At 38.8% G+C, this 8974-nt stretch overlaps 2 protein-coding genes across 3 annotated transcripts in view; one reads left to right on the forward strand and one right to left on the reverse strand.

Annotated features, from left to right (window-relative positions):
- Positions 1-895: 895 nt before the first annotated feature.
- On the forward strand, positions 896-5857 carry mapda (N6-Methyl-AMP deaminase). Its single transcript, XM_008411951.2, has 10 exons — positions 896-1021; positions 1156-1286; positions 2279-2339; positions 2426-2513; positions 2592-2673; positions 3243-3369; positions 4174-4254; positions 4333-4471; positions 4539-4639; positions 5570-5857. Exons 1-10 carry the CDS (start codon positions 980-982, stop codon positions 5777-5779), a joined length of 1062 nt encoding a protein of 353 aa, XP_008410173.1. The 5' UTR covers positions 896-979; the 3' UTR covers positions 5780-5857.
- A 532-nt stretch (positions 5858-6389) lies between these two features.
- Positions 6390-8974, reverse strand: part of nat10 (N-acetyltransferase 10) — a 17724-nt gene continuing 15139 nt past the window's right edge. Inside the window, exons 22-28 of one of the 2 annotated variants that reach the window (XM_017305425.1) lie at positions 8667-8774; positions 8416-8588; positions 8222-8341; positions 8042-8140; positions 6936-7009; positions 6776-6856; positions 6390-6698 (exon numbers count right to left, since the gene is read on the reverse strand). In XM_017305425.1, coding sequence (XP_017160914.1) covers positions 6566-6698; positions 6776-6856; positions 6936-7009; positions 8042-8140; positions 8222-8341; positions 8416-8588; positions 8667-8774 — 788 coding nt within the window. In that variant the 3' untranslated portion in view covers positions 6390-6565. The remainder of the gene's footprint in view (positions 6699-6775; positions 6857-6935; positions 7010-8041; positions 8141-8221; positions 8342-8415; positions 8589-8666; positions 8775-8974) is intronic. The other variant, XM_008411947.2, reaches the window with a different exon arrangement.

Raw genomic sequence — 8974 nt, forward strand, 5'->3', positions numbered from 1 at the left:
CTGAATTCATTCACTTTGATCCAATTAATTATAATATTGTTCCGTCCAAAACAGTTACATATAAATCTTATTAAAAACTGTCATAGTACCACACAGTCAAAGTCTAAGACAATACGTAAAAAGTTGTATACAGCATAAGAAATCTAGCAGATTACATTTTATTTTCACTTGAGCGCAATCTCACTGATTCTGAGCAAGCACAGGGGGATAGTGAAGAGGAACAATTCATATTTAGCAGGAAGAAACATCCAGAAAGAGGGTTGATATGAGCAGCCATCTGCCTCAACCCACCAGGAATCGACAGGGCAGGAAACAGACACAAACAATGATGCTGTTGGCAGTGAACACCTACCAAAAATAAAGAGGAACCTAAATTTACACACAATAATGGTGAACACAAACATCCAAAATAAAAAGGGAAGTAGGAAGAAAAAGACATGTAGTCCTACTGCCGTAAATATCAATATTGTTTATGTTAAAATATTAAAATAAAAGCTTCAGCTGAGTTTTTACCTCCCTAATATACAATGAAAGCAAAGGAGAAACCTTATCACCTAAAGCTGACGTACTAATGTAGGAACCACAGGTTATAATCTGTAGTTTGAGGGCAAAACAAGGTGAATGAAATAGTCTTAAAAAATGAAGCAAAGTATTACAGTAATGAGATAAAACAGAAACATGAACTACATTTTCTCTACTTCTGTTAAGCTATAAGCATTTAATCATGAGACTTTATTTTCTGCAACTATGTAGAATATTATTACATTGCGTTTTCTTTAATATAGTTTTCTTTAACAGAATTAAAGATTTCGGAAAGGACGAATACAAAAAAGGAGGGGATTCGCTGTGGGACCAGGAACTGAGCTGCGGAATGAGGGAAGGATTTCTTCGTTGCACGAGGTGCATCGGGAAAACGTGCACTGAAAATATCGACAGGACTAGTTGGAGACTGAGACACCGGCTGTGATTTTACTGTGAGATGGACGATAATGCTGAGTTTTATAAGGATTTACCCAAAGTGGTAAGGAAGCTCTGTAATGTTGTTATGTTTTATGAGAAGAAGAAAAATGTTTTGGGAGGAACTGATGAGGAAAAACAGCAGGAGTGTGTTATTTGCTTTAAAACGCTAACGTCAGCGTTTTGATGTGTGAACAGGAGCTTCATGCTCACCTGAACGGATCGGTGAGCGTCCAGACCATGGAGAAGCTCATCCGGCGGAAACCGCACCTCAACATTGAACACAGCATGACGGCCATAGGCAAAGGCCAGCGGAGGACGCTGGACGAGTAAGGATGCACCGTAGATTACACATTAACCCAGAATATAGCACAAATATACGGCGACGTGCGAGGGCCATTGTAGATAGAAAATATTTATATTTCCGCCCATAACTCCACATATCAAAACGGAGATATTTTGAGATTGATTTCAGAAATTTTCTAGAAAAAATTGGAAATTCTCCGGGCTCAGAAAGGCGAAAGTTTGCGAGAAAAACTCAGAAGTTTTTAGATTAATCTCAGATTTTTTGCTAGAAAAACTCGAACTCGAAAAGTCAAACATTTGCGTGAAAAAAAGTTATCAGAAATCTCGAAATTATACTCAGAAAGCTTGTAGAAAAAAAACTTGGACATTTCTGAAATCCGAAAGTCCAACATTTTTAACTTTTGAACCACAGAAAATGTCCAAAAGTCGAAAATATTTGACTTTACAAGCCCAGGAAACGTCCAGGCTCTCTTCTAGAAAATTTGTAATTTTAATCTCAAAATTAATAAGATTTGAGATTAAATATTTTCAAGCTTTTTTCTGGAAAATTTCTGAGATTAGTTTAAAAAAATTCAGAGTTTTTTGGTGGAAATTTGCTCCTCCTTTTGTTCTTCTCTACACTGGCCCTTATACTGCATTGTACAAATACACACTAACCACAACAGGAGGTAAATATAACAGATCTCACACTCGATTGATTAAAAAATTATTTTACCTCTGATAAAAGAGGTGCACTGCCTACTGGGGTAAACTTACTATTTGAAAACTGTGGAGGACTTTTCAGACTCTTATTACGATCCTGTAATAAAATATTAATTTATTAGAAGCTGAAGCTCTTTTAATACATCTATATGTGCTGATTATAATCATTTTGAACAAGGTTAGTTTGATCATAGACACGCAGCTGCTATAACACCTGTTTTTGTGACGTTGAGAATCTAAAGTCGTGTTAAATTGTTATTCATTATTTCATTCTACAACATCAGTTTTCTACCTTTTACTTCCATGTTTGCAGATGTTTTGAGGTCTTCAAAGTAATCCACAAACTGGTGGACACGGAGGAGGATGTCCTGATGGTGACCACGAATCTTCAGTAAAACAACTTTTATTTAAAATACATTTTCCAGATTTCCGCTCACAGATTTTTTAATTTCTAATCAAGGTGGCGACGGATGTTATCAAAGAGTTTGCAGCTGATAATGTCAAATATCTTGAGCTCAGAAGCACACCGAGGGAGGAGAATCACACTGGTACGAATCTTAAAGACGGATTATGAAACTTTGGCGTAATGTTTCACTGCTTAGAATCTAACTGGTTTTTTATTGCAGGACTAACAAAAAAGAGTTACATTGAGACAGTCATTGAAGCCATTCGGCAGTGTAAAACCGAGGGAGTGGACATAGACGTCAGGTAGATGTTCATCACTGTCATGTTATTATTGATAGGGCTGAAACAATTAATTGTAAAAAATCGATTATTGAAGTAATTGTCAATTCATCTAGTTAGCGATTAATCTGAGCATACAGACTCAAAAAATGTAATTTGTGGAAAGATCAACAGTCAGAGCAGAAGTTAAACCAAATTTATACGAAAAAATAAACATTTTGTATTTAAGATAAAACACTTTGTCTGTAAATATGTTCCGCAAATAATTGTACAAATAATTAAGCGTTCACTAAATGAGTGTTATGTTGTGACTTTTTAGCCAATAAAATTGTTATTTTTTTATTTATTTTAAATTATTTATTTGAGTATTTAATGTATGAATAATATTGTATAAGGTAATTTTATTTATAGCACAGTTTCAGCAACAAGGCAATTCAAATAGCTCAAAAAGGCTTAAATTGTTAATGCAGAATGTGGCAATTTTTTGAATCTGGTTAATCACCAGAATAATCAATTACTAAAATAATTGTTAGTTACAGCCCTGATTGTTAATAGCAGCTGTGCTTTGACACTAAACATCATTTATCTGTCAGGTTTTTGGTGGCCATCGATCGCAGAAATGGCGCAGAGGTTGCTATGGAGACAGTGAAGCTGGCTGAAGAGTTCATGTTGTCGTCTGGAGGCTTGGTGGTGGGAATCGACCTCAGCGGAGACCCAACGGTTAGTGAAGCACTAGACTTTGTGTTTTTGCAGTGTAACGTTAACTTTACACAAACACAAAATCTCTCCAAGTATTATTCATCATGTTTCTAGTAAAAATGTCCTTAGCATACTTGAGATGAGACTAAACTAAGTAGAAGATGTATTGTTATAAGTTAAATAATCTGCTAGTAGAAGTCGTATTTTATATATAGTTTTAAGGAATTATTTACTTAAAACGTGCTAAAAAGTACAGAAAAGTTACTTATATTTTAATTTATGTGATATTTGCACTAGAAACTAGATAAAAACGCTTGGTAAGATTTTGTGTGTTTGCAGAGTGAGGACAAATGTTCAATGAGATAATCCGTGTATTATTTTTGTGCTAAGCTTCAGAAACAACAGCCATGTTTACTGTTTGGAAATAACAATTTGTTGTTAAGAAGATGTAACTTTTGGTTATTAAAAATTTTACATCTAACCTTGGCTAAGGGTAGGCAAGAATAAGCTTGGCCTCAGCCTATCATTTTTTGGTAAATTATGGGTTTATTTATTGTTTTTGTTCTTTCCTGTGTTTAATGTGAACAATTTACCAAAAATAAAGTGATTGATTGAAATACGTCAGTATTTAATAGATAAAAATAAAATCCTAAATTGGATATTTTGTAAAAAAATAATAAAAAAAAAAATTAAAATAATAATAATAATAATTAAAAATGGTTAAGTGCACCGTAATCCCTAGTCAGATAATAAACCTTCGTATTTACTTTGTGTGTGTTTTGGATTCTGTTAGCATCCACATGCTAATGAAGCTTTGGTCTACAGGTGGGACATGGCCGCTGTCTTCTTCCCGCTCTGCAGAGAGCCAGGAACTGCGGGCTGAAGCTGTCGCTGCACATGTCGGAAGTAGGTCTCCTCTCCATCATTTAATTCATTCGGACTAGTTGTGCAACAGAGCCGTTACTGGAACCAAACTGGTTGCAGGTTCCCTCCCAGCTGGAGGAGTCCGAGTTGCTGCTGAACCTTCCTCCTGACCGGATCGGTCACGGAACCTGCCTGCATCCGGAGATGGGCGGTTCTCAGTCCCTCGTAGACCGAGCGGTGAAAGGCAGGATTCCTCTGGGTAAGACTCAAGACAACGACTCTCAGCTGATGTTATTCTGATTTCATTCTTCCTCGTTTGCTTGTAGAGATTTGCCTGACGTCGAACGTCAAAGGACAAACGGTGCAGAGTTATTCCCAACACCACTTCAGATACTGGTACCAGCTGGGACACCCGTGTGTCATTTGCGTAAGTTTCCCCTCTTGGAGTAACTAAATACAATAAAACTACCTTATTACAAGCCGCTACTTTTTTTCCCACGCTTTGAACCATGTGGCTTATAGCCCGGTGCTGCTTTTCTGTGTATTTTTCTTCAACCGCCAGGGGGCGCTTTAACAGAAAGTGAATCATTGGAAGTCAAAATTGGAAATCAAAGAAGAAAGCGCTGATTTTCATTTAGAAGAAAAGAAGCACATGCTAGCAGTAGGCACGAAGAAATGTTTTCAACCTCATGATGCAGCTTTTAAGTTCAAGGCTATCGATCAGTACTGCCAGATCAATGGCCGTTGAACGTAAGCTCTGCGTGAACAAATTCATGGTTCGACGTTGGTGACGCAGGGCTGCGTCCTTGAGAGCGGTGGAGAAATCAGCGACTTATATTTATGTACGTTTCCAGTTTGTTGGTTTTCTTTTATTTGTAGGTGCGGCTTGTAGTAAGGTGCGCTCTATTGTTCGGAAAATACGGTATATATTTTTTATTTAATGGCACCATTTCAAAGATAGATGGCTTTTATATCCACTTCCTTCTTGTTTTGAAATTTTAGAGCAGCAGTGTCCAAATGTTTTGCAGTGTGAGCCAAAATGTCTGTTAAAAACACGTTTGGCCAAAAAAAAAATCTGTTTAAAATGCATAAAAGAATTCTGAGTTAAAAAGAAAAAACAATGTTTTATTGCAGTATTTTAGTGAGGTTTATGTTGAAATGAATTTATAGACCGTTGTAGATGCAAAACATAAAAAGGGTTTCGCCTTTTTAAATGAAAGGTCCAGTTATCCTACTTGTTGGAATAAAAGAAAAACTTGTTGGTGGGGAAAAAAGTGACTATTAAAAGTGTGAAATTGATTCCTATGGCTTTAAGTTGTGATGCAGCTAAGAAACTGATTGTTTTGTCGCGTTCCAGACGGACGATAAGGGAGTCTTCTGTACGGACTTGTCTCAGGAGTATCAGCTGGCTGCGTCCGCCTTCGGTCTGCGTCCCGATGCGGTGTGGACGCTGTCGGAGCGCGCGGTGGACTGCATCTTCGCAGGAGATGAAGTGAAGCAGCAGCTCAGACAGAAGTGGACTGAATTAAAGCCTGGGCTGCTGCAGGGAGCCGAGCTGCAGGTTTAAGAGATTTTACACTGCAAAAACTAAATCTTACCAAGTATTTTTAGGTTAAAGTGTGTTGTTAACTTGAAATAAGACAAAACTTACAAGTAACTTTTCAACAAGATAAAGTACTAGTTCCACTGGAAGATTATTTCACTTATAACATTTTTCCCATAAGTGACATAATCTGCCAGTGGCATCAGATACTAAAGGGGCAGGATTATGTAAATCAACTTGGCTCCTTCAGACTAGCCAGCAGCATTTAGCAAACACCTGGTAGAACTGCTGAGCTGATAGCAGATAGTTAAAAGGTTAATAGAGGAGCCATGATGTGATGACTTAATGAAGTCAGCGCTTCAGAAAGAGGAGTTTTTAAAGAGACAGAGGCGTTAAATTACTAAATACAGTTTTTAAAGTCATATTAGTTAATTACTTGCTTATGTTAGAAAATGGTACTATGTGGCTAGGAAATACATAATACTACAACAAGCTCTGAAATCTGCTGTTGGGTTCCTTGTAAGTTAGTTTTGTCTTATTTCAATTGAACTAAGCTGTTTGCACTAGAAACCAGAACCAAAATACTTGGTAAGATTGAGTTTTTTGCAGTGTGCTGAAACCCAAAACAAAACTGTAAAATATAAAATGTTTAATACATTGAGGCAAAGTGTTATTATTTTACAGCGTTGTACGGGTTCCTCATGCAAAGTGTGGAAATGAACTCAATAAGGAGCAGAAATAAAAAATGAATTTTTATGCATCTATGAGTCCAAAGACGAATCACGTGCAGTCCGACCACTCTGCAGGTTTTTATGCCTTCTTTCCAAATTTTCCATGTTTGCCTTTGTTTTTCTTAAATTTTTCGTGTTTCATTTCCTTCCTCTGCTTCCCGTCCCCGTTGCTCGTTACGACGTTTTCTCCTTCCCATTTCCTCTTCTTGTCGCTGTGAGAAAAAGAAGCACGATTACCACTGAGCCCCTAAAACGAGCAGACGGCGGCGTTTTCCTGGCGATGCTGCACCTCTTGATGCTGACGACCGCCGTGCTCCCCGCTTTCTTCAGCACCTGGTCCCACTCCTCGTCGTCTCCACGGATCTTGTACCTGGAAACACAAAGGAAGTCGTTGCCAACGCAGCAAACCCGAGTTTTCATCCCAGCGATGCGTCGACCCAAACGCTCACTCTTCCAGCTCCATTTCCTTCACTTTCTCCAGGTCCTTCTTGTGCTGCTCCTCAAACTCTTTGGCAGCTTCACTCTGGGAATCAGGAAACACGACAGTCAGTTTCTGCTTCAGACACAAACTGACAGATTCAAGTGTGACATGAGCTCCTGTTTAAAATGATAAAGGAGCATCTTAATACCAGGGTTCCTCCAGAAAACTTGCTAATCCAACTGGTTTTGTGTGAAAAAAATGCTAAAAAATTAACAAGAAATGTGAAAAATGTGTAATCAGGAGATATTGACAATTTCTAAACACCAGTTATAAAATATTTAAAATGTAAGACACATGAAAGTAAATTAAACCTTTTACAAAAAAAGATAATAAATAAGCATATTTAAGCCTGTTACAATAATCAATTACCCACATAATTAACATAAACCCGATTGTTTCCAATGTTAATATTTTTTGATGAACAATTTTGTTCACAGAAACGTCATAATCGGTTTTATTTATTGCATTTGGTTGCGTTTTATCTTGGATATTTAAAATGTCTTCCAGTTTTACTGTTAAAAACAAAGTTCACTGGCCAGTCAGAGCAAATGTGTATTAATATGCCAATAATATCAATACATTAATATTGTTTATCGCAGTGATTACCAGGACAATTAATCGTTCAGCAAACTTTGTTATCGTGACAGGAATAAGTATATTGTATGCACGTAGGCAAAATTATAAATAATACAATATAAAATTCGGCAATTAATAAAATATTAATTTCATTTCTAAATATTGGAAATGGGAAAACCTTATAATAAGATCATAGTCGCATTTACATTTATTTACTTACTTTCTCTCTTTTTCACTTAACAATAATTCAAATTAGAAAATAACTGCAGAGAAAAAGGTAAATCCTAAACATGTTCAATGTTTTTGTTGTTTCCAGATTAATATAAAACTCGTTTGTTTGGTTATTATTTTATCCTTGTTGCTGTTATTCGTTCTACTATCTGGTTGTTTATTGTGTAGATAAAATAATCAACCCCTTTTAGCTTTTTGTTGGTCTGTAGTTTGTTGTATAAACGGTGAATTTAAAACCCAAACGTTTGCATCACTGAGTTCTCCTACCAGATCTTCATTAAGGCTTCTGACCGTCGGCTCCATGCTGACGTCTTTAGTTGCCACCATTTCGGCTTCGATTGCTTTTTCCTGGATGCTGGTGAAAACCTGCAGCGGGGTCAAAGGTTAACATGTCGCTTAGCGCAACATCCTTATTTAAATCTGACAAAGTAATCAGGAGAAACTCGCCTGCACGAATTTCCGGATGAGACGGTTGAAGAGCCCCATGAGCTGCGAGCTCGGCAGTTCGATTTCTTTCTCCAGCTGATCCACCGGTTTGTGCTGCAGACCGATTCCCAGCAGCAGCGCCTGGACAGGAAGAGTCAGCCAATCAGCATCCGGTTCACCGCAAACGAGACGCGCTGACGTCGGGATGAACCTACACACTGCGCTGCCGAGAGGGAGACGTCCCCCAGCTGCTTGAGGAAGAAGACGCGCGCCACGGTGGGGATCAGGTCCATGACCAGGTGGTAGTCCACCATGCTCCTGGAGTACAGCTCCAGGCGCTTCAGGTCGTACGGCGTGAAGTGGGCCGCCAGCTCGGCGCTGCTGAGAGCTGGGGGAGATTTAGACAAGTCAGACGACCCGGAGCCGGAACCCGAGTTTGAACTTTTTATGTTTAAAAACGTCTTACAGGCGGCCTCCTCTTTCAGCTTCTTATTCTGCAGGATGCTGAGCGCCAGGCTGGGGTGGAAACTGCTGAACTGGTAGGAGAGCAGAGACAGGAAGCGCCGGCGGAAATCTGAGGAGGGAAGAGGAGGGAACGGTCAGGAGGAGGGAACGTTCAGGAGGAGGGAACGGTCAGGAGGAGGGAACGGTCAGGAGGAGGGAACGGTCAGAAGGAGGGAACGGTCAGATGGAGGGAACGGTCAGGTGGAGGGACCGGTCAGGTGGAGGGACCGATCAGGAGGAGGGACCGATCAGGAGGAGGGAACGGTCAGG

Source organism: Poecilia reticulata, linkage group LG6, assembly GCF_000633615.1.
Source record: "Poecilia reticulata strain Guanapo linkage group LG6, Guppy_female_1.0+MT, whole genome shotgun sequence".
NCBI lineage: Eukaryota > Metazoa > Chordata > Actinopteri > Cyprinodontiformes > Poeciliidae > Poecilia > Poecilia reticulata.

Coding starts and splice junctions, on each gene's coding strand:
- mapda (XM_008411951.2), top strand. CDS start 980: ATGGACGATAATGCTGAGTTTTATAAGGATTTACCCAAAGTG. Junction 1,287..2,278: donor CAGCGGAGGACGCTGGACGA/GTAAGGATGCAC, acceptor CCATGTTTGCAG/ATGTTTTGAGGTCTTCAAAG. Junction 4,640..5,569: donor GACACCCGTGTGTCATTTGC/GTAAGTTTCCCC, acceptor GTCGCGTTCCAG/ACGGACGATAAGGGAGTCTT.